This window comes from Pithys albifrons, chromosome 1 (assembly GCF_047495875.1).
Source record: "Pithys albifrons albifrons isolate INPA30051 chromosome 1, PitAlb_v1, whole genome shotgun sequence".
NCBI classification, from domain to species: domain Eukaryota; kingdom Metazoa; phylum Chordata; class Aves; order Passeriformes; family Thamnophilidae; genus Pithys; species Pithys albifrons.
In genome coordinates, this window is record NC_092458.1 from 117,647,358 (window position 1) to 117,670,372 (window position 23,015).

Here is a 23,015-nt window from a genome sequence, read left to right on the forward strand (position 1 = left end):
TTTCAGGTTGTAGCGAAGCTTGTCAGTTCTCTTAACCATGCCCAGCTTTAGACAAAGAGGAATTTAACCCTGGAGCTGTAGGATGAATTTTATGGAATAAACCAAAATGCTGTTTAGATGAGAGGCTGAGCTGTAAGAAATAAACCAGCAAACCTGTCTAGGTTGGAGGCTGAGCTGTAACACTGTTTAGTCAAAAGGAACTGCAGAGCTGCAGAGCTCAGGGCAGCCCATAGAGCTGCTAAAAGTCATTGAAACATCTTGCTTGACCTTGGGGAGTTTCAGCTGTAACTCAGGGTATAGACCTGGAAACACAACAGTCTCGTAGAACACCCTTGGTGGGGTTAACCCCATGTTCCCAGCCCTGAATAAAGGGAGGGGTTTGTTCTGTTCTATTGGATTCGATCGTCTCCTATTTCAATATAACAATTTATATTGTGTGTGTTATCTCCTGAGATTTCTATTAAACCCTTTTGCTGCACCAGGCCAGGCAGGAGGGGCTTTGAGCCACGTGTGGCACTGGGCAGTGTCCGATCTGCAGGGACTGTGCCGTGTCTCCCGCCCTAGCACTGCCACTGTCACCAACACTGTCACTGTCACCACCACTGGCACCGCCACTGGCACCGCCACTGTCACCAACACTGTCACTGTCACCACCACTGGCACCGCCACTGGCACCGTCACCAACACTGGCACTGGCACTGTCACTGGCACCAACACTGTCACTGGCACCGCCACTGGCACCAACACTGTCACTGTCACCAACACTGTCACTGGCACCGCCACTGGCACCAACACTGTCACTGGCACCAACACTGTCACTGGCACCAACACTGTCGCTGGCACCACCACTGTCACTGGCACCGCCACTGGCACCAACACTGTCACTGGCACCAACACTGTCACTGGCACCGCCACTGGCACCAACACTGTCACTGGCACCAACACTGTCACTGGCACCAACACTGTCACTAACGCTGGCACCTCCGCCCCTCCCTCGTGGCGGCATCACAGCCCTGTGACGCCATTGCCGCGCGTCGACCGTGACGTCACGGGCGCGCCGGGCGGGCGGGCGTTGCTATGGAGGCGGCGGACGAGTGGCTGCTGCAGTCGCTGCGCCTGTGAGGGACCCCCAGAACCCCGATCCTTGAGAACCCCGATCCTTGGGAACCCCCCGGCACCGGGACGCCCCCGGCCCCGCCGGACTCACCGCCGCCCTCTCCCCGCAGGTACCGTGAGCTGCACACCTTCGAGCTTCAGGCGCCCACCCGTGTCATCGAATGGGCCCGCGGGAGCCGTGAGTGCGGGGCCTGGCGGGGCCGGGGACAGGAGCGGGGCCGGGGACTGGGGACGGCAGCGGGGCCGGGGCCGGGCAGGCGGGAGAAGGGAGGCCGTGGTTGGGCCAGGCTGGGCCCCGCAGGGAAGGCCGAGGGGCAGGGCCATGACCCCAGAAGTGGGGCTGTCGCTCTGGGGGTCCGTGGGCTGTGCCACAGCCCGGGGGTGGGTCAGGGAGGGTGGCCAGGCAGGGCTCAGCCCCCACTGTGTCCCTGACCCTGCGTGCCCCCTCCAAGGTGTCTGTGTGGCCGGGTATGGACAGAGTGGGGGGAACGAAATCCTGCAGCTGATCCCACCGCCCACACTGCAGGCAAAGGAGACACAGGTGGGTGTTCAGCCAGGGTGGCACCACACCCCTCCGAGCCCCTTGGCCTGATGTTCTCAGGGACCAAGCCAGGCCTGGTGGCCTTCATGAGCTGTTCCTGTTGCTCTCAGCCAGGGACTGAGAGTGTGTCTCATGTCCCTCTCTTCTCGTGGTGACCAAGGATGAGTTGTGTATCATTATATGTGAAGAAAAGGCTTTGCCTCTGGTTTCCAGGGTCTGTGTCCAGAGAGAGATTTCAAGGTGGAATGTGGTGGATTTTCCAAGCGCCCAGTGTACAGCCTGAAACATGTGCCAGACACCAGGTATGGCCACGAGGTCCTTCAGTGTGTGCTGGGGGACACAGAGTGGGGCTTGTCCCCCTCCTGGCAGGGATTGCAGAGCCAGAAGGTGCCCCCTGAGCCTCCCTTTGTCCAGGCTGAACCCCCCCCTAGCTCCCTCAGCTGCTCCTCATCAGACCCTAATAAAGCATCCTCGTCAGGGCCCTTGCCTGGGCCTGTGTGTGCACGGACTGTGGGGAACACCCTGCACAAGATGTTCTGGGATCATGGGCCTTCCAGCCCCTGCTCTGCTCCAAAAAGAGCCAAGAGCTCCTGCTCACAGGACCAGTCTGTCCCAGGCTGGGAAAACAAGACTGTTCTGTGCTCCTGAGGAGCTCTGTGGGACTCTCCCTGTCTCCTCAGCTTGCTGGTGACAAGTGGCCCCCCCGACAGCTCCGTCCAGGTCTGGCAGGTGTCAGCAGAGGACTCGGGTAAGGGGCTGTGTGTCTGAGCTCAAGGGGATTCTCAGTGTAGCCATTGCAGCAACCATCTCCAGCTGCCCCTTCTCCCTGGGGGTCCCATGAGGAGAGTGCCACTTGCATGTCCCAAAGGGCTGTAAAATACAGGAGCTCCATTCATCCCTTTGGGATAGACCATGCTCCACCTCATCCCTCAGAAAGGGTTGCCATGGCTGGGGCTGCTGCTGGGAAATACTTGGAAACCACCAGCAAGGAAGTGCCAAATGTCATTAGAAGAAAAAGAACGCTCCTTCATTGGACATAAACATCTCCATTCACAACTTTCCATGCATTTTGCTTGGCGTGTTGTCAGTCCTTGCTGGATGTGTTGGAAAGAGGGGTTTTATCCTGCAGAGAGGGGGTTAGGCATAGTTAGATTTCTTATTGGGTTAGTGGGTCACTTTAGCTTTGAGGCATCGTTGTGAAACAGCTTAATCTGCTGGATTGCTTGGCTCCCAATGTGCTTTACAGCCCTTCTGTCTCTTTCTGATAGATGTTATTAAATCTGTGAGCACCATAGTGACAGAAAATGGCACTGGGCAGCCTTGGGCCAAAATTGCCACCATTTCGGCCAGAGCCCCCTGGGTCCTTCACGGCTCAACACTGGACAGCGTCCACATCACAGAGGTGGAACTGAGGAAGAATGTCTACAAAGGAGGTATTCAGAGCAAGCCTGATGTCTGGGGTTTTTGCAAAGGTGGAGTTTGGGTAAAGCAAGCTCCAGTAGCAAACGTTCCACTGAGCAGGGACCTTCAGGTGTGTGCCAGAGGCTGCTGTGAGCAGAGACACCTTCCACTAGACCAGGCTGCTCCAAGCCCTGTCCAGCTTCCAGGGATGGGGCAACCACAGCTTCCCTGGGCACCCTGTGCCAGGGCCTGCCCACCCTCACAGCCAGGAGTTCCTTCCCAATATCCCATCTAACCTGCCTTCTGGCACTGGGAAGCCATTCCCCCCATCCTGTCCCTCCATCCCTTGTCCCCAGTCCCTCTCCAGCTCTCCTGGAGCTTCTTTAGGCACTGCAAGGGGCTCTCAGGTCTCTCCGGAGCCTTCTCTTCTCCAGGTGACATCCCCAGCTCTCCCAGCTGGCTCCATGTCAGAGGGGCTCCAGCCCTGGAGCATCTCTGGGCTCTGGGCCCGCTGCAACAGCTCCTGTGGGATGCTGGGGGACCTGGAGCTGTTACTGCTGATCCTCCATCCTGCCTGCTCTCGTGGGCACAGCTGCAGCACAGGAACCTGCCAGTGCTGCTCCCTGTCCCTGAGCTGTGCCCTGTTTTGCAGTGTCCCCAGACCCCGAGGAGCTCAGCGGGGTGACGTTCCTGGGCTGTGACTCGGTACTGCTCCCTGTCCCTGAGCTGTGCCCTGTTTTGCAGTGTCCCAGGACCCCGAGGAGCTCAGCGGGGTGACGTTCCTGGGCTGTGACTCGGTGCTGCTGTGCGGTGTGCGGGGCCGGCTGTGCGTGGCCGACGTGCGGCAGCCTCAGGGCCCTGTGCTGGCCGTGCCTGCGCCCGCGGGGCCGCTCAGCGAGCGGTGGTGCCTGGGCAGCTCCTGTGCGTTCCAGGGCTGCCAGCCCGTGGCTCGGCTCTCGAGCAGGGGGCTGCTCACGCTCACAGACCTCAGGAAAGCCTCCGAGCCCCTGGCCTCGGCGCGGGCCAGAGTGCCCTCTCCCGGCACAGGCGCCGAGTTCCTGAGCGTGTCCTGGGCTCCGGCTCTGCCAGGCTGCCTGGCCGTCTCAGGTAGGTGCTTCAGGCAGACAGCTCCTTCTCTGGGTGCTTTTTTGATTTGTATTGTGTCAGGGCCCGGTTCACCCCACCTAAAACCCCCCAGTGCTGGGGGGGCTGTTCAGAGCCTCCCCTGGGGCCAGTGCAGATCCAGCTCATCGTGCTCTGCAGCTGCCTCTCTGCAACAACTGCAGGAGGGGCCTGGGTGGGAGGTGCCTGTTGCCCTCTTGGGAGGTCAGAGACCCCAAGCCCACCACAATCACTGCCCTAAAGTGCCCATGACAGCCTGTCATTGGTAACACCAGCTGGGCAGCAAGGCTGCCTCTTGGGCAGAGCCTTGCACATTCACACTGCTGACTCCACAAGCTTTTGGGATCTGGCCCAGGCTCTCCCCACTGGCTGTTGGCTTGAGATGTGCTCCTCGGAGGCACAGCTGCTCTGCCCTCACAGTCCAGTCTGGGCTGTTTGTCCTTGTCCTGCCGGGAGGTAAGCCTGAGCCCTGCCAGTCCAGAGCAAAGCAGTTAACCCATGCCCTCTCTGATTCCCTTTTATCCAAGGTTTTGATGGGACTGTGCACGTGTATGACACGCAGAGCTGGGACAGCTCTGGCAGGGAAGCAGAGCCCACGTTTGTTCACCAAGGCCACGTGCTGGGGGGAGCAGGTGGCAGTGGGGACCCTGCCCTGGTCACTGCGCACACGTGGCACCCACAGAACCCCAGGACTGTGCTGTCAGCAGCGAGCGACGGTTCCCTGCATGTCTGGGACTGGGTCCAGCCCTGAGGGAAGTGTGGGTAGGTGGTGTTTTGGTGAGATGGGCTGTGTTTCCTGCCTCTGCTCTGGCTGCGTGGGCTGTGGGGTGTCTGTTTGCCTGCAGATACTGGTTGGAGACTTGTAGTGAACACAACCAACTGTAAAAATTCTATTTTAATAATAGTAAAAATTTTGGTTGTGTGAGTTATTCTTCTGTGTACCAGCCTTCAGACGAGAGCTGTGCCTGTGTTTCGGGCTGTGGCTTTTGGAAGAGAACCTCCTGCTGTTGTTTGATCACAGGCTTCTATCATGTCTGCAGAAGACAACAGACAAAACGGGAGAGGCGAAAAGCAGAGATTTGACAAGGGCCTGGAGGGACAGGATAAGGGGAAATGGCTTCCTAGTGCTAGAGGGTGCAGTTAGATGGGATATTGGGAAGAAATTCTTCCTGTGAGGGTGGGCAGGCCCTGGCACAGGTTGGGCAGAGAAGCTGTGGCTGCCCCATCCCTGGGAGTGTCCCAGGCCAGGTTGGATGGCGCTTGGAGCAACCTGGGATAGTGGAAGGTGTCCCTGCCCATGGCAGGGAGTGGCATGGGATGATCTTTAAGGTCCCTTTAACCCAAACCATTCTGCAATTTTATGAAAAAAAGAACAGCTTGAGGAAAGGGGCTCTCCTGGGGGATATTTACTCTGTTTTCCAGGCCCCAAGCACTGAAGGGAGGCTGCACTTCCCCAGGAGTGGTGGCATTTATCACGTGCACATGTCACCAGCAGCAGCCTCCGCTCAGGAAGTTGCAGTGTAACCACAGAGCTGCTTGCAGCCTGCCAGGGGAACAGGAACCTTTCTAGCCCCAGCCCGCTCCAAGCTCTGCCCTCCCCCTCTGCATCCTGAGAGCACTTGGCCTGAGACAGGCATTGGTGTCCTTTAGCTCTTTTCCCACCAACTCCAAGTTTAGATTTGATGGAGCTAATGGGATTTCCTGGGCTGAGGAAGCAGCCAGTGACTCCTGCAACCACCCACACTGTTACCAAGGTGTTACTCAGGGGAGAGAAAATCTGCCTGCAAAGGGCTCCCTGCTGCTCTGGGTGTCAGCTGGGGCAAGGGAGGTGAAGGCAGGTGAGGTACAGTGAAGGCTGCACTTCAGGAGCACCTGGGGAAACCTTAGCTGGGAATGTGCTGTACTGACCCATGCTGTGCCATGGCAACAGCCGACTGCCTGCAGGCTGAGGCTGGAGCCTGCACCATCCTCTCCTAGCACAAGCCTTGACGGCGCTTCCACTGCACTCCTGCTCCCCTGGGAGCCTGTGAAATGGGGGCAGAGTGTCCTGCCCAAGGCCAGGGAGTTGATGCTTTGTCACCTGCTGGAGCCACAGGTCTGTCACCATCAGCAGCCAAGGGAAAGGCCTGTTTGAGCCAAGGAGAACCTAAGCACTCCTGCAGGTATGACTGAGCCTCCTTTCCACCCTCAGAGGGTCCACAGCAAAACCTAGCTGTGCCAGAATCAAACTGGGGGGAATGGGTTCTGACCAGGGGCTGGGGAGGATTTCTGCCCCAGGGAGAGCAGCAAGGAGGGCTCCAGGCTCCACCTGCTCTTGAGTCAGTTCCTTCCTGCTGCAGTAGAGCCAAGTGTGCCCTGCCCTGCAGGAAGATCTCCAGGCCCCTGAGCTTAGGACGTGGTTTTCTGTCCCACAGCTGGGACCTGGAGCAGGAAGGGTAGCATGTCGGTAACAGACACAAAGGGTTTCCAAAGTGGGATGCTGGAGCTCAGTGGGTTTTCCTCAAGCCCCCGTGGGAACAGGCAGTTTGGCAAACAGAGGGGGCAGAGCTTGGCTGCTGTGGCTGCTCCTTCCTGGGGGAAACAGCCACAAGGTGAAGGTCTGGCCTTGGAGGAGCTGGGCCCTGAGGAGGAGAGCAGAGCCCTGGAGCAGTCCCAGGACCCAGGCTACCTCTTCCTTACTGCCTCTTTTGCCAGATGTGGTAGAGCAGCTGACCCTCCCACATCATGGTGATGCAGGTAGCTCAGCAAGGACAGGGAACTGAATTTGCTTGGCTTTCAAAACACATGGGGCTTAAGCAACAGCACGGTTTGTACTTGTCTAAACTTCCCTTTTTTCTCCCAAAATAACTTCAGCCTTCTTGTCCAGCTTGGACCAGATTTGACAGGAGACTGGAGATGTCCAAAATATTAAGTACTCACAGCTGCTGTGGGAAGGGATTATGCACAGAGGAGTGATCTGCTGGTAAACAAACACCACTGACACCCCCAAGACAGACCAACTTAAGGACAGTTGCTCCAGCATGGCAAGGGGAGCTTGAGCTGTGTTGGACATGGACATGTCCAAGCTCTCCTCTCCCTGGGACCACAGGAAGGTCCTCCAGGAGCCCTGAATGGGCCCAGAAATGGGGGTGTTATTTGGCTCATCCCCAGTCCTGGCTCCTGCTGCCCCCAGAGGGGATGAGGAGCTCCCTGCAGCATTATCAGACTTGGGGATGTGCTTTAGTGGTGGCCTTGACAGTGCTGAAGGAGCTGTTGGACTCTATGATCTTAGAGGGTTTTTCCAACCTCCATGGTCCTGTAAGCCTTAACCCATCAGCCCCAAGCAGCTCCTCAGCAGGTTCCTCAGCCTGGACATGGCTTGTTTAACAAGCAGCTTGTTAGTTCCCTGTGCTTGCCAAGCATTGCATGGCCATGAATTCCATTTCCAAAACAATGCCTAGTCCATGCTGTGGGATACAGAATCCTCCATCTCCTCCCTGGCTCCCCTCTGGGTGTCTCTGCACCCAGGGAGGCTGTCACTGGTGGAGGGACAGCATGGCACAGGCAGGGCAGGTGAGAAGTGCTTCCCTAGGAGGGTGGGCTGGCCCTGGCACAGGTGGCTGGGAGAGAACCTGTGGCTGCCCCGTCCCTGGCAGTGTCCCAGGCCAGGCTGGGCAGAGCTTGGAGCAACCTGGGATAGTGGAAGGTGTCCCTGTCCATTGCAGGGGGTGGCACTGGATGGGCTTTAAGGTTCCTCCCAACCCAAACCATCCTGTGACTGTGTGACTTTCTGGCTGTACCAGCTCTCCTGTCCTGAGCCAACAGAAGTGTTCAGGCCAGGATTATTTTATTATTTTTTCTTTTTTTTCTGAGTTTAATAAACTAGAATAATTTATTTGACAGAACACAGAAACATCACAGACAGGGTGAAGAAACCAAAGCAGCCGGTATCAATGATCAGTACAAAGGAACCACTTTACAAAAAGAAGTACCACGCTGCCCCTCAGCTTTACCCAAAAATAAGGGGGGTCTCAGCTCAGCACCCCACAGACCGGGTGGGGGGATGGAGCTACCCACAGAATGTTCTCAGATGACACTGCTGACTGCAACAGCACAATAAATACTGGAAACAGCCTCCCAGTGGGTGGTGGGAGACCTGAGACCCTGGGGCTGGTCCAAACACCACCAACCTGGGAGGCACAAGCATCTGTTGAAACACTGATTAGGGTGGCAAATGCCCTGCTCCCCTTCTCCCCCATGCCAGATGGGTGCTGGACCCCATGCAGGCAGAGAGAAACATCAACCAGGGGGGCTTTGCAGCTTAGGAAGAGCAAAGCACCCCCGGTGTCACCGTGCTGGGGACAAGGCTGTTCTGCCACGACCCTGCCCCACAGGGGCCCCCCTGCCACCAGCCCTGACAGCTCTGGTGTGAACAGGGATGCAGCTGGGAGAACCCTGGGCTTGGCCGCTTGGGAGAGGCTCAGGGGGAAGAGCAAGGGGTGCTGCCCACCCGCTCTGTGTGGAGCAGCTGGGGCAGAGGCCATAGTCAAAGCCAGGCTCGTGCATCCCAGGGAGGGATCACATGCAGCAGGGCTGGGACAGGGGGGGCACTGGCCGTGGGCAAGGGGAGGGGATACTGAGGTGCACAGGTGCCCTTTCCCATGAGAGGGCTGCCTGAAAGAGACACCCCCCTGTACTGCTGCAACCCGCTCCCCATAGCAAACTGGTGTTGAGACTGGGCATATATAAAACACATAAAAGAGGCGGCTCACAGGGAAGGGCTCTGGGAAGTGGCAGGGGGCTGGACGGGGATGGGGTTAGAGCGAGCCCCCTGCCTCCAGCACCCCCTGGCCATGCCCTGCACAGGGAACAGCAGCTCTGGCAGCTGGATGGAGAGTGACAACACGGCACAGCTGGACGGTTATAGGTCCTGTGGCCATCGGGTGATCCGTAGGCTCCCAGTACAGGTAGAAAACAAAATTACTTAATTAATTATAGAAAAGAGAAGCAGCCTAATGTAGGGGTGTCCCTGGGGCGGGGCGGCGAGCAGGGGGAGCTCGCTTATCTGTCGTTGAGCTGTGGGGAGTTTGTCCGCTCCTCCTCATCCTCCTTGTCATCCTTCATGCCTTTGAGTCGCTGGCGAGCGAAGTCCTCAAACACAATGTCGTCATCACTGGCAGGGACACAAGGGACAGGGCGTTAGGGGGGACAGTGGGTGCAAGGCAAGTCCCCCTCCTGCAGCACACAGCTCAGGCTGCACCACCACACTGTTCCAGCAGCTCAGGGGGCTCCTAAATCCCCCCAACCTTCAGCAAACAGCCTCAGTTTTCAAAGCTCTATTAATGCTTGGGAAATGCACCTAAAAAAAAAGCCCCCAAGTCCCCCAGGGAAGGGTGCACAGCTGAGAGCGGCAGGTGCAGCATCAGCAGGGCCACCAGCAGCATTTGTCCCACTCCGGGAGGGGTCACTGCCCTCCAGGTGGGGAGAGCACCCTAAAACCCCCAAACACATCACCAGCCCTGGGGGACACCACGGGGACAACCCCCTCCCGCCCCCAACACACAATCCCGGCGGGCTCTTACTGCGGTTTCTCCTGTTTTTTGGAAAGCCATGCAGGGAAGAGTGAGGGAGGAGAGGAGAGAAGAGAGAGGGGGATGGCACGTGTCATGCATTACAGGTGACAGGCAGGGGTTAGGCACACGTGCCTTGGGACCGGCACGCCCGTTAGCGGGTTAGGGATGCCCTGCAACCACTGCCAACGTCTTGCACTCCCAGCAAGAATGTGGGAACTGGGGAGGGGGGATGTGTTTTAGTCTCTTACTTTGTATCGAGCTCTATCAGATTTGTATCTATGGGTGCTTCATTCTCTGGAACTGAACAGAGGGATGGCACAGGGTTAGTCATGGGGTGGTCACCACAGTGCCACCACGTCCCCCAGGATCACCACCCCTGTCCCACTGGGTGGATGCAACATCCCCCAGGGTTTGGCTGCACCAGGGTGATGGGGACACTCCCATGGTTTTAACCCTGGGGCCCTGTGACTAGGTCACCAGGGGCTCAAAAGGAGCCAAAAACCTCCCTCCACCCAGCCTCAGTGGCCCTCTCTGCCCCCACACCCCACCCAGAGCACTCACTGTCCCGGTGTGCTGGCTCCTCCCTGGGTTTGGGGTGCATCAGCGTGAAGGGCAGCTCCACCGCCACGTCGCTGCAAGAGGTGCCAGGGTAAAGCACGGGCCTGCCTGCACTTGGCAGGCAGAGGGGGGCAGATTTGGAGTGGGGAGAAGGGCAGCACAGCACCCCCATTTCAGCTGCTGCAGAGCCCACAAAGCTGCTAAAATCCTGTGTTATCCTCCATGGAACTGCTCAGCTGCTTTCGTGCCCCTTGGCTGAGCCTGACCACAGGGTGAGGGATCAGCACAGCCTCCCTGGGATGTAGGGGGGCACAGGGAGGGAGAGCAGCATGGCAGAAATCTGCCTTTTAGCAGCTTACAGGATCCAAATCCCTTGGGTTTAGGCTGTGTCTGGCAGTGCCATGGGAATGGCAGGAAGTGCACCAGGTTTGCCAATGCTCAGCAGGTATGGCAGGGTGGGACAGCCCAAGGGACAGGGTAGGATGGAGCTCAGACAGAAAAGTGCCCCCCAGGGAAGGTGAGCAGGCCCCGTGGTCTCTAGAAGGACCCCATGGCAGGGGGGGCAACGTGAGAATGAAGACATGGAAAGCTCTAGAGCTTCCTCCCCACATCCAGAGATGCTCAGTCCTAAGGAACTGCCTCTGTGATCTGGTCTCTGTCCCCAGCAGCACCCATGGGCCTCTCACTCTGGTCTGGGGAGTGGGATGCAGGATCCAAACCTTGCCAGCATCCCCAGCCCCACCACCTGGCCCCACCTCTGACAGGCTTCTGGCTTTTTGGGTGAGACCATCCTCAGTGCAGTGGCATCCCAAGGACTAGTGTGGGGTAAGGGCGGCAGCACCAGGAGGGGCTGGGGGTGGACTGGGCGTGTTGAGGGGAGCGGGGCGTTACCTGGAGGCGAGGTCTCCCAGCAGGCTGGCATGGGTCAAAGGAGACAACACATTAGTTACCGTTCCCCCAGGGACACGCAGCCTCCCTCCAGGTGCTGCTGAGTCCCAGGGGAGCTTAAAGGGGTGATGGGCCCCATCTGCAGTACAGACCAGTCCCAAGGAGAGCAAGGGAAGAGAGGAGCTGTGGCACGGTGTGGGGGTTCCCAACACTCACCCTCCTCTTGACACCACCAGCTTCACCTTCACCTTGTAGGAGACAATGATGCCCAGGATCTCCTTGTTGGCTCCATCTCTTAACCTGGAGGAAGGGGCAGGTGGGCATCAGCAAGGGAATGGCCATGGGGACCAGCCCCCTGTCATCTTGATGGTCCCCCCACTGGGTCTCCTCCACCCCAGCATCACCCCTGAAACAGGGGCTGGATGCCCCTCAGGGCCAGGTCCTGCCCCTGTGCTGGGACAGGAGCCCTGAGGGGTGCAGGGGCTCACAGCGTGCTGGAGGCCAGGTTGGTGTCCTCGTGCTTGAGCTTCCCATCCAGCGCCAGCCCCCGCTTCTCCCGGTTGTTGGCAAGGAAGGGAGTCAGGGTGTAGACTTTGCAGAACGTCGAGCTTGGCGCCACCATGTCACTGGAGATGACAGCCACCATCAGCCAGAGCTCCAGCAACTCACAGCTCCCACAGCCCCACAGGTCACCCTGTACAATCTCCATCTCAGCTTGGTGAACTTCTCCACCCCAGCTTCAGACTCAGCCCAGACATCTCCATCCCATCTTGGTTAACTTCTCCACACATTTCCATTCCTGCCCCAGCTTGGTGAACATCTCCTTCCTGGAGGATGCAGAGGGTGATATCCCCAGGATGGCACCAAAGAAAGGTCTCCATCTCCCTGTTCCTCCCACCAGTCCCTGCTTGCTGAGTGCAACATCCAACTGGGGCTGCACTGGGGCAGAAGATCTCCAAGGCTCCCCCAAAGTCCCCCTGAAGTCTCTGGGGCCTCTCCCAATGTCCCCAAGGAGCCAATGCTCACTCAGCGTCCTCCACAGCCACCGGGCACTTGTACTGGGCAGTGTTGAAGAGGCAGATGTCAGCGTACTGGCGCACTGGGGTGAGACACAGAGAGATGGGGGTCAGGGAGGGCCCCCACAGGGACAGGGACACCAGTGGATGGGGATGCAGCCCTGCTCCTTACCTGAGATCTTGATCTTCTTCACTGTCTTGTTGGTGTTGTTGGTGACGTGGACGTTGACACTGATGGGCTCTCCGTGGTAGTAGATCTGCAGGGGGCAGAGCAGGGGACACAGTGAGGTCCCCTGGGTCACCTCAGCAGCGTCCCCTCCCCAGTCCCTGCCCACCTCCTTGTCCAAGGAGGCCTCGAGGTGCAGCGGTTTGTCTGACATGAGGAACTGCCGGGTGGTCTCTGCCATGGGCTGGGGGCCGGGCCGCTCCGGCGCATACTGCACCTTCCGGATCACCAGGCGCACCGAGTTCCTGGGGAGACAGGAGAGCAGAACCCAGACAATCAGCTGTGTCCAGGCCACCCTCTGCCTTGGCCCACTCTGGTCTGATGTCAGAAGGGTGCCATGTGAGATCTCAGCTGGATGCCAGCCAGGGCTCAAAGGGGGCAGTGCCATGGCTGGGCCAGGTTGCCCAGGGCAACCATTGGACTCCTTGCATAGTGGTGGATGTCTCCATCCCAGCCCCAAGATCATCTCTGATCCATCCCTATCCTGGAGAGCATCTTTATCCCAGTTCTATCCCATCCCATGGCATCCCATCCCATCCCTCTCCCACGTGGGGTAACAAACTGGGGTGCCCCTTTCCTTCTGTCAGCACCCCGAGAATGCCACTCCCATCCAGGCTGGACAGATCCTCTCCACTCACCTCTTGTGAATCTTCTCCTCCAGATTCTCAGCACAGAAGGCTTTGACCTCGTAGTCCACCCCGCAGGCCTGGAAACCAGGAAGGGGGAAGAAGGAGGCAGGGAAACCCCTTTGCCTCCCCTCAGGAGGTGACCCCAAGAGCAGCCACTCACCACAGCTGGGTGGCATGGGAACATGGGGGACCTTACCTTCCCTGTGTCCTCTGGGCCCGGCTGCAGTGTGACAGAGCAAGGCAGGTTGGGGGGGATCTGGAGGGAAAAGAGGGGTGAGGAACTTTTTGAGGGACTTCCAGCACTTCCCTTTCCTGCCCACAGTGGCAGGGAGGAAGGAAATCCAGCAAAGATTTCCTCATTTCCTTATGGCATTTCCCAAATCCCAAAGCCTTACAAAAAATACATTATTTGGGGAGATTTTAATTAATCAGGGATTTTGAGAAATCAGGGCCATTTCTGGGGCTATGGGGCTGAGCCCTCTAAAATGTCACTGGGTCTCCCACCCACTCCAGAGGGGTGGCCAAAGCTGTGCCAGGGAAGTTGGAGGAGAGGGTGCACAAAGCAGGGGCTCTACCCCCACCCCACTCCCCACCAGAGCTCCTGGTGCCAGTGTGGATCCTGAGTGCCAGCACAGACCCCTGGTGCTGTCACACATCCCCAGTGCTGACATGGACCTGCAGTGCCTCAGCTTCCTCACTGGTGCCTGCTTTTTGCCCACAGGTTTGAAGATCCACGACCAAGAGCTGCATCTTGATCACAGGCGGCAGCAATTCCCCCAGCCATGACCCTACGGGGCCAGAGGGGCCCTGATGTCCCTGGGGCAGAGCTCACCATCCCTGCAGTGCCCTGAAGCACTGCCACCCCTGGAGCACTGCCACCCCCTGTTCCCCACCTCGAAGGTGAAGGGGTAGGCGTGCTCGCCCAGCTTCTTGATGAGCCGTTCCTGCAGCCGTGTCAGGGGCTTCTTCTCCTCGGGCACCGGGGGAAAGGCCTGGGAGTTGGCCACGAACAGGTCCTTGCGGAAGGTCAGCCCCAGCACGTCCAGGTCCTCGCGGCCATAGCGGAAGGCGCAGGTCAGTGTCACGAACACTGGGGAGGGTGACAAGGAGAGGTTGGTGGCAGGGTGGCAGCGTTATGGGGGGCACCACTGAGAGGGCCATGATGGTGTGGTGGCACCACAGGGTGGTGACTTCATGGTGTAGGGCATCATGGCATGGGGCATCACAGTCTGGTGGCATCATGGAGGCAGCCAGCATGGTGTGGTGGTACCATGGCAGAGCTGCAACATGGTGTGGTGGCATCAGGGGTGGGGTGTCATGGCATGGGGGAACCAAGGCAAAGTGGCATCCTGGCTCATGGCAGCCCCACCAGCACCGGGAAGCAATGGTGGCTTGAGGACGTGCCATGGCAGAGCCATTACCTTTCCTCTCCTTCAGGTATTCGGGATCCACGAGCACCACTCCATCTGCAAGGGAACAGCAGGGTCAGAGACACATCCCAGGGACGGGGGGACATGCTGAGAGGGTCAGGGAACACGATGGCAGGGAACACGACACTCCCCCCTGTACACAGAGAGGCATCACCTCCAAGCTGCCAGCTGGGGAGGAGGACAGTCACCACACCCAGGGCACATGCAAACCCACAGGGGAACATGAATATTACCCCAAACCAGCTGTTTTCTGCTCCCTAAAATCCTTCTTCCCAGACAGCCCAGGCACCATGTGTGTCTCCCACCAGCTGAGCCCCCCACCTTCCACCCCCACATACCCACGGGGTCCACCACGTCGATGTGATCCACGAAATCCCTCTTCCCCAGGTAGACAGTGAGCTGTGGGGGACACAGGGGTCAGGGGTGCCCAGAGCAGCCTCCCAGGGCCCCCCCACGTAGTCAACCACCCGCTGAGGTCCATGTTCCCCATGATCCCCATGTGTCACCCTGTCCCTGTAGCACCCAAAAGCCAACACGCCCCACCCCAAGCAAAGCTGGGAACCCCCCCAGATGTCCCCAGAGCTGGAGGCACTTTGCATCTGGGGACACCTGGGTGGCACCCCAGGGGCTTGGCCCCTCTGTGGGGCAGAGATGAGCCCCTCCAGTGTCACCCTCCCACCTTTCTCCTGATGGGAAAACTGAGGCACAGGCCAGGCAGCTGCTGGGCAGAAAGTTGTGGGCATCAGCCCCTGCTGCCAGACCCAAAACCCCACAGACAGGGAGGGCTGCCTGCACCCGAGTGCCCCAAAACCCATTTGCTCAACCCCAAACTGGGACAAGCCCTCCCAACCCTGCCATGCCTCAGTTTTCTGTCCCACTGCCATGGCAGGGCAGCTCTGGGGTGTGGGGATGTGCCTGTGCCCCTGTGGCTCCCCCACCATGTGCCCCTTACCTTCCCATTGGGACTGGCTTTCTTAAACACCCTGCAAAACAGCAAAGGGGGGTTAGTGCTGGAGCAGGAGGCACTCTCATCTCCATCCTATGGGAACAGCCCCCAGACACTCCCTCAACTCCCAAATTCCCTCTGCAAGATGCCACAGAGACACAGGAGAAGAACCCAACACACCACTGCTGGGGATGCCGGAGCATTCCCAGCCTGCCTGCTGCGGGCAGGGAGCGGGCAGGGAGCAGGCAGGGAGCAGGCAGGCAGGGAGCAGGCAGGGAGAGGCAGGCAGGGCTCCCTCGCCCAGCGCTGCTGGATTTCAGAGCCTGCCCTGGCAAGAAGCCACCCGTAATGGGTTCTCCTCGGATAATCCCTCCTCGCCTTTAAATTCCATTAAAACCATCCGGGAAGATTAGTAGTGGTGGTTCAGACTGGAAAAAAACAATTTCCCAGGGCAGCTGCTCAGCTCTGCCAAAATGCCTGGGGCTGCTCCAGGATGATATGGCCATCCCACAGCCCGTGCCCAAGGCAAGTGGGTGCCACTTTGGGGGTCACCATCTGACCATCACCCTGGCAATGGAATGGGATGCACCAGGAGACTTGTGGGCACAGCCCTCATCTGCACATTCCTGAAATCCTGTGTCCCTGCAACTCCACATCCCAGCATCCCCATATCCCTGCACGGGTGTCCCTGTGTTCCTGCATCCCTGTATCCCAGTGTCCCCACATCCCACACCCTCGAGAGCTGTGGGGCCCAGCACAGCCTGGCCAAGCTCTGCCGAGGAAGCAGGATCCAGTCTGGATGTGGGAGCCCCCAGAAGAGCCCCAGGAACACTCTGCCAGGCCCACGGAGCACTGGGGGCATCCTGCTGGCTGTCCCAAGCCACTGGGAATGTCAGGAACATCCCACCAGCCTTTCCCAGGTGGCTTTTCCTTGCAGAGTGGTGGGGGTTGACTCTTCCCAGCCAAGATCAGAGAGCACTTGCACACTGGGAAGCCTGCCATGAGGGTTTACTGGCACCATGGTGAGGGTGGGATCCTGTGCCGGTGCAAAGACGGAACTAATGGGAATGCTGCTCCAGTTAAACAGCTGGGGGGATAAAGGGTCCAACTTGCCACAGAAGGGCATCATCGCCCCACAAATAACTGGGTTGGAAGGCCATGGGGGGAGCAGAGCACCCAGTCTCCAAAGCCAGGGATGGAGCAGTGATGGATGCATCCTCCCAAGAGCCCAGAGCAGGGCTAGTGGGGTAATCCCCTGCTGGCCTGTCATCCAACCCCTCACTCCCCCCATGCACTGGCACCCAGGGCAGACCCCCAGGAGGGGCCAGCATGCCGGATCCCAACCCAAGCTGTGCCAGGAAGCCCTGGAAGAGGCATCCTAGGCTGGCAGCTCAGCAGGGGCGGCTGCCAGCCCCCCGAAGATGGGGCGACACTCCTGCGGGACACTGACAGAGCCGCTAATGAACCCGGCGAGAGCAGATCGATGGCGGGCACTGCGGGGAGCTGCTGCCACTGCCCATCTGGCACCCACCTGTGCCAGCCCCACGCCAGGGCAGGAGCCCCACTGAGCCTGAGACCTGCACAGCCCCATGTTGTGGGTGCAGGAGCCCCACTGAGCCTGAGACTGCACAGCCCCACATTGTGGGTGCAGGAGCCCCACAGAGCCTGAGACTGCAGGGCCCACACAGCAGGTGCAGGAGTCCCACAGAGCCTGAGACTGCAGGGCCCACACAGCAGGTGCAGGAGCTCCACAGAGCCTGAGACTGCAGGCCCCACGCTGTGGGTGCAGGAGCCCCACAGAGCCTGAGACTGCAGGGCCCAACACTGTGGGTGCAGGAGCCCCACAGAGCCTGAGACTGCAGGGCCCAACACTGTGGGTGCAGGAGCCCCACAGAGCCTGAGACTGCAGGCCCCACGCTGTGGGTGCAGGAGCCCCACAGAGCCAGAGCCCCACCCAGCCCCACACTGCGGGTGCAGCAGCCCTGCCTGGCCCCACCCCATGGTGCAGGAGCTCAGATCTCCCCAGATACACATCCTGGGGGGCAGCTCTCTCCAGAAACACCTCTGAGGGAAGGCAAGGGGCACATCGGGACACAGTGGCCTCTTGCTGCCAGGGGGGTGACCCTCACCCATCCCAGATCCGGAGGGAGGGAAGGAGGAAGCGTGAGGCCTTCCCTCCCCCTCCAGCCCTTCCTGGTGTCGAAACACTGGAGACACCAGGCAGGAAGTGGCGGACGCTGCTGCCCATTGAGGACCTGGGGCCCCACGCTGTGGGCTGGCAGCCCCAGTGCCCCCTGAGCCCCTGGCATGCGGCTGCACAGCCGGATCCCACCCTCCTGCCCTCTCCCTGCCATGGATCCCATCCCTTAATGAGCTTGTTAGGCACCAGGCCAGGGCTAACAATGGCTTTATTGGTTGGTCAATAATTGAGTGGGTTCCATTGGATCTCGGTTGGGAAGATTTATGAAGATTTGACTCCCCTGGGCATTGGAGCCAGGGTCTGATGGCAACACCATCGATTGCCTTTGAACCCGAGGCGCAAGAGTCGGGGTTTTCGACAGCTCTCACACTAAGGAGGCTGGCAGGCAGATCTAATTAGCCAGAGCCACGTTAGAAGGGACCTCCAGGGATAAGGAGCCGCCAGCAACCACATCACACAGTCCAGCACAACCCCACAGTGGCTGCTGGTGGCTCCGTGCCAGCTGTGCCGGGATGAGCCTGGAGCACCATGCCAGCCCATCCCAAAGCAAAAGCATCCCACGGGCCCCGGGCTGCATCCCACATCCCCACTGCATCCATCCACCTATCCCCTGCCAGGCTCAGCAGCAGCAGCCCCCACCAGGGTCAGAGCTCCACCAACTTCCTTGGCAAGGAAACGCCTTGGCTGTGGGATCCGGGATGTGTCTGGATCCTGCTGTTATTACCAGAGTTTGCTCTCTAAACAACATCCAGGAAGCAGGAGTCTCCCCTCCTGGGCCACCTTCCAGGGCTTCTTATCTTCCCACTGGAGATCCCTGTCCTGCTCCCAGATCCTATAGCTTCATCTGGGGGGATAAATGGGATGGCAGAGGGGTCTGGGCTGGGTGGCCCCAGCACACTGGGATGCTGTGGAGGGACTGGATGGGCCTGTGGGACTGGGGGAAGGGTGCAAGGGGTGCCTGGTGCCAGCCAAGGAGAGCTCTGCTGCACCACGACCACCACAGCGTTCCCAGCCACCAGGAAACCACCCTTGAGCCACTGGCCAGGCATCCCAGCAGCCTGGCATGCCAGCAGCCAGGAATCCCAATAGCCTGGCATCCCAGCAGCCAGGCATCCCAGCAGCCGGGCATCCCATGTGGGGCTGTGGCTGCCCTGGCTGGGTGCTGGGTGGGAAGAGCCAGGAATGGTGAAGGTGCCAGGAAGGTGCCAACAGCCACCAACTCAGCTGTTTGCTCCATGAAGCGGCTTCCTCCAGCTCTCCCCACTGCAAGGCTTGGTGGCTCCCAAGAAAAGTGGGGTGTCACAGGAGAAATCAGCAGAAATGAGCTGTTGGCATGTCAGATGGTAAATCAGCTCCCACAGCTGAACCTCCTGACCAATCCAAGTAATTTGGGATTGGAGATCCAAACTGGAGAGGCAGGAGGATTTGTCAGCCTAATTCTTCCCCCCTCCCCAGCTCCCTCAGTACGCGCTGCGTAGGCAGGGAGAGGATCGTGTCCCTCCTGCCACTGTGCCTGCCAACGAGAATGCCGCTCACCGCGCTCCCCGATACCCCAAACCCACCAGCTGCACCCCAGGCACTGCACCCAGGGGTCGGGGGAACCCAGCGGGCCCTCCAGCCCCCAGATCTGGGGGGCTCCTTGCCTGCTCCAGGGGTGTCACCTGCCAGTTCTCAAGGATTCGGGATTCTGAGCCAGGGGAAAGCAGATGGTGTCGGCCACGGCTGGGACACCAACACTCAGGCAGCCCATCCAGCAGCAACAGCCCCTCCCCAAAATGCTGGGGGCATTCAACAGGAACCCACAAATCCCATCCTGCCACCCCAAAACGCTGCAGTGTTTCTGGAAGGTTCTGCCCAAGCAGGGCCAGATCCCGCCATCCTTCCCTTCTGCCCATGGCGAGGGCAGCCCCTGCCCCAGTCCCGGGGGGCACGGCGGGGTGGGGAAATGGGAGGGCGACGGCACCGAGGGGCGAGCGGGAGTGCCCCGACATCCCCGGTGCCACCTGCTCAGTGACACAACAGGGGACAGAGAGGGACTGGGGTGAGGAACGGGAGCATTGCTCCCTTGGCCACCCGGGGCCACGGCCGCAGCCACAGCGACAGGCACAGGCACAGCCAGGCGGGGAGGGTGTCACGGAGACCCGCAGGGGCTGGCGGGGTCACCGGGCTCTCCCTGCAATCCCGAGAGCCCTTCCCGGGATGGACACCCACCGGGCGGCGGGGGGTCCGCAAGGGACGGCATTCCCACGGCAGCATTCCCACGGGACGGAGGCGTCGCACGCCGTGTCCCCAGGGCTGGCACGTGCTCCCGGACACCCCGGGGCGACACCGGCAACTGGGCCCGGCGGGGAGACCCCCTTCCCTGCCCCAAACCCGCCACACCTGGCGGGCGGGGAGCGGCGACACCCCCGGCGGGACCCCCGGACACACCGCACCGCCCGCGGCCCCCCGGGACACCCGGCACTGCTCCAGCCCCGCCGCGCCCGCGGCCGCCCCCCGGCACACCCCGCGCCGTCCCGGTCCCGGGGCTCACTCACCGGGTGCCTTTGTCTCCCATGGCCCCGCCGATCCTGCGGGCTCAGCCAGGCAGCGCCGGCCGGGCTTGGAAAATTACTGGCGGGGCGGCGGCGGCGGCGGGGCGGGCGCGGGGCCCGGTGCGGCGGGCCCGGTACGGCCCTGCTCGGGCCCGCTCGGAACCGCTCGGGATCAATCGGAACCGCTCGGGATCAATCGGAACCGCTCGGGCTGCCTCGGCAGCGCTCGGGACCGCTCGGCTCGGGCCGGCCTCACTCCGCTCGGGCCGGTTCGGAAACGCTCGGCAAAGATCGGAAGCGCTCGGCACAGCTCGGGGGCGCTCGGCACAGCTCGGCCCGTCCCGGTTCCGGTGCGGACGCTGCCGCCGCCACCGCCACAACCACAGCGACAGCGACACTGACACCGACACCGACAGCGACAGCGACAGCCCGCCCCCGAGCGGCGGCCACGGGGCGGGGGGTAGGCAGGGGAGGGGAACGGCGTAGGGGAGGGGAACGGGGATGCACAGACAGACACACACACAGAGACATGGACAGAGGCACAAACACAGACACAGTCACACACAGAGGACTGTGAACAGGTGCGTGTGCACAGACAGACACAGATGGACACACAGACACGTGTGAACAAAGATGTGTGAACACAGCAGAACACACAGACATGGCTGAACATGCACCGGTGTGAACACACATGAACATGCACAGGGACATGTGTGAACACACAGACACAGCTGTAAACACACAGAAACTGGTGTGAAGAGACACGGGCATGGACACAGACACGTGTCACTAGAGACGTGTGTACACACACACACGAACAGACACCCGTGTTTAAAACCTCACATAAACACGCGTGTGCACACACACAAGGGTGAACACAAACATACATATATACCCCATGTGTGCACACACAGCTGCACACACACACACGTGTGTATACACTCACCCACACACATGTATACACACAGGTACACACACACCACACACACACGTATATATACACTCAAACCCATACCCATATGTGCACACACACGTACACACACACAGATGCACACGTGTACACACGGTTACACGCACGTGTACACAGACAGGTGTACACGCACATGTGTACACACACACGTGTGTACACACACACGTGTACACACACACACGTGTGCATCCCACGCCCCCACTCTGTGCAATCCCGCCTCCATCCCGCCCTCCTCCAAAGGGATCCAATGGGATGGCAGAGCAGCCAACGGGGCGCGGCTTCCCGGGGATCCCGGGACACCTGGGGGCAGGGGGCTGGCACCGACGGGGCACACCGGCGCACCGCCTTGGGGACAGCGGGGACAGCCCGAGCACGTCCGCACAGCGCCTTGGGGACACTGGGCAGCGGAGACAGCCCGGGGCACACCGCACACCGTCTTGGGGACACCGGGGACAGCCTGGACACACCCGCACACCGCCGCGGGGACAGCGGGCAGCGGGAACAGCCCGGCACACCGCACACCGCCCTGGGGACAGCGGGGACAGCCCGGGCACACCGCACACCGCCCTGGGGACAGCGGGGACAGCCCGGGCACACCGCACACCGCCCTGGGGACAGTGGGGACAGCCCGTGCACGACGCACACCGCCCTGGGGACAGCGGGGACAGCCCGTGCACAACGCACACCGCCCTGGGGACAGCGGGGACAGCCCGGGCACACCGCACACCAACTTGGGGACAGAGGGGACAGCCCGGGCACACCACACACCGCCTTGGGAACAGCGGGGACAGCCCGGGCACACCGCACACCAACTTGGGGACAGAGGGGACAGCCCGGGCACACCACACACCGCCTTGGGAACAGCGGGGACAGCCCGGGCACACAGCACAGCGCCTTGGGGACACCAGGCAGCAGGGACAGCATGGTGACAGCCAGGACAAAAGGACAGCCAGGTAGCCGTGCGAGGCCAGGCCCGAGGCGGGTGGCCGTAATAGCCCCACGTGCTCCCAGGAAGGCGCAGGGGTGTCACCAGGGGCACAGAGCCATTGCTGACACACGCTGGAGTGGGACGGCTGCTGGCTGGGGCCCCCAGGCCCTGCTCTGGGACTGGTTCAGAGGATTAAAGGATTGAGCCCGGGACTTGAACCGGGGCTGGGAGCAGGGAGGGCAAGGGGGCAGTTGGGATTTTGGGCAGTTTTTCACTCCAGGTTTGGCAGCTTGGGCAGTACCAGCATGTGCTGGCACCAAAGCCTCCAGGGTCTTTCCCTCCAGCATCAAATGCCATGGCAAGGGACAAACTGTGAGACTGGGCTGGGATGAAAGCACCGCATTGATCCTGGATAATAACTTGCTTCTTAGCAGGATGGCAGGAATGAAAACCACAGCCCTGAAGCGAGGATGATGGGCAGACTGGGGATGTCCTGCCATGCAGGGGTGGCTCCTGGAGCCAGAGGAGCAGCCCAGGGCCGGATCCTGCCCTGAGTCTGGGCACAGAGGGGTCCTGGCACAGGCCTCATCCTGCATCCCAGCCTGGGCTCCCCACTGCATTCCCAGTCCAAGCTGGATCCTGTCCCAGGCTCAGCTCCCACTGCTGCTGGGCTGGGAAGGGTCCCAACGTGGCTCCTGCCCAGGCATGGGGGTCTCCACCTGGCACTGGATTGGAGCATCCTGGGGCTCTGGAACATTCCAGGAGAGAAATGGGCATGGGGAGAAGGGTGAGGGGGCAGAACAGGGCAGCTGGGGGGGGGGAATTAGTGAATCCTGGGGCATTGGAGCATTTCACGGGACTGCAACATCCAGAGAGTGGCTGGAGCTTCCTGGGGGTCAGAGCTACACAGCCCAAACTTGACTCCCCTACCTGAGCACAGTTTGGGGGGGCATAAGTC

At 60.3% G+C, this 23,015-nt stretch overlaps 2 protein-coding genes across 3 annotated transcripts; one reads left to right on the forward strand and one right to left on the reverse strand.

The window, feature by feature from the left end:
• Positions 1 to 1,037: 1,037 nt before the first annotated feature.
• WDR73 (WD repeat domain 73) lies at positions 1,038 to 6,906 on the forward strand. The gene is made up of 8 exons (XM_071565081.1): positions 1,038 to 1,118; positions 1,227 to 1,294; positions 1,569 to 1,657; positions 1,871 to 1,959; positions 2,338 to 2,405; positions 2,926 to 3,090; positions 3,803 to 4,165; positions 4,708 to 6,906. Exons 1-8 carry the CDS (start codon positions 1,078 to 1,080, stop codon positions 4,929 to 4,931), a joined length of 1,107 nt encoding a protein of 368 aa, XP_071421182.1. The 5' UTR covers positions 1,038 to 1,077; the 3' UTR covers positions 4,932 to 6,906.
• A 1,067-nt stretch (positions 6,907 to 7,973) lies between these two features.
• On the reverse strand, positions 7,974 to 20,536 carry ARRB1 (arrestin beta 1). 2 transcript variants are annotated; one of them, XM_071565059.1, is made up of 16 exons: positions 20,163 to 20,535; positions 15,432 to 15,462; positions 14,818 to 14,878; positions 14,471 to 14,515; positions 13,943 to 14,139; positions 13,246 to 13,305; positions 13,059 to 13,126; positions 12,530 to 12,665; positions 12,367 to 12,451; positions 12,205 to 12,277; positions 11,667 to 11,804; positions 11,395 to 11,478; positions 11,182 to 11,205; positions 10,294 to 10,364; positions 9,981 to 10,032; positions 7,974 to 9,332 (listed from the first exon to the last, which is right to left on the reverse strand). In XM_071565059.1, exons 1-16 carry the CDS (start codon positions 20,180 to 20,182, stop codon positions 9,221 to 9,223), a joined length of 1,257 nt encoding a protein of 418 aa, XP_071421160.1. In that variant the 5' UTR covers positions 20,183 to 20,535; the 3' UTR covers positions 7,974 to 9,220. The 2 variants fall into 2 exon arrangements, with proteins under 2 accessions (XP_071421160.1, XP_071421170.1); XM_071565069.1 differs by lacking the exon at positions 11,182 to 11,205 and having other exon boundaries at positions 20,163 to 20,536.
• Positions 20,537 to 23,015: the final 2,479 nt, after the last annotated feature.

Bases quoted from the DNA above. Each gene is read 5' to 3' on its own strand.
- WDR73 (XM_071565081.1), top strand. From the start codon at position 1,078: ATGGAGGCGGCGGACGAGTGGCTGCTGCAGTCGCTGCGCCT. The intron at 1,295-1,568 runs GTGAGTGCGGGG...GCCCCCTCCAAG, and splicing joins CGAATGGGCCCGCGGGAGCC to GTGTCTGTGTGGCCGGGTAT. The intron at 3,091-3,802 runs GTATTCAGAGCA...CCTGTTTTGCAG, and splicing joins GAAGAATGTCTACAAAGGAG to TGTCCCAGGACCCCGAGGAG.
- ARRB1 (XM_071565059.1), bottom strand. From the start codon at position 20,182: ATGGGAGACAAAGGCACCCG. The intron at 14,140-14,470 runs GTAATGGCTCTG...CACCCTCCCCAG, and splicing joins ATACCTGAAGGAGAGGAAAG to TGTTCGTGACACTGACCTGC. The intron at 10,033-10,293 runs GTGAGTGCTCTG...CCCTCTGTTCAG, and splicing joins GGAGCCAGCACACCGGGACA to TTCCAGAGAATGAAGCACCC.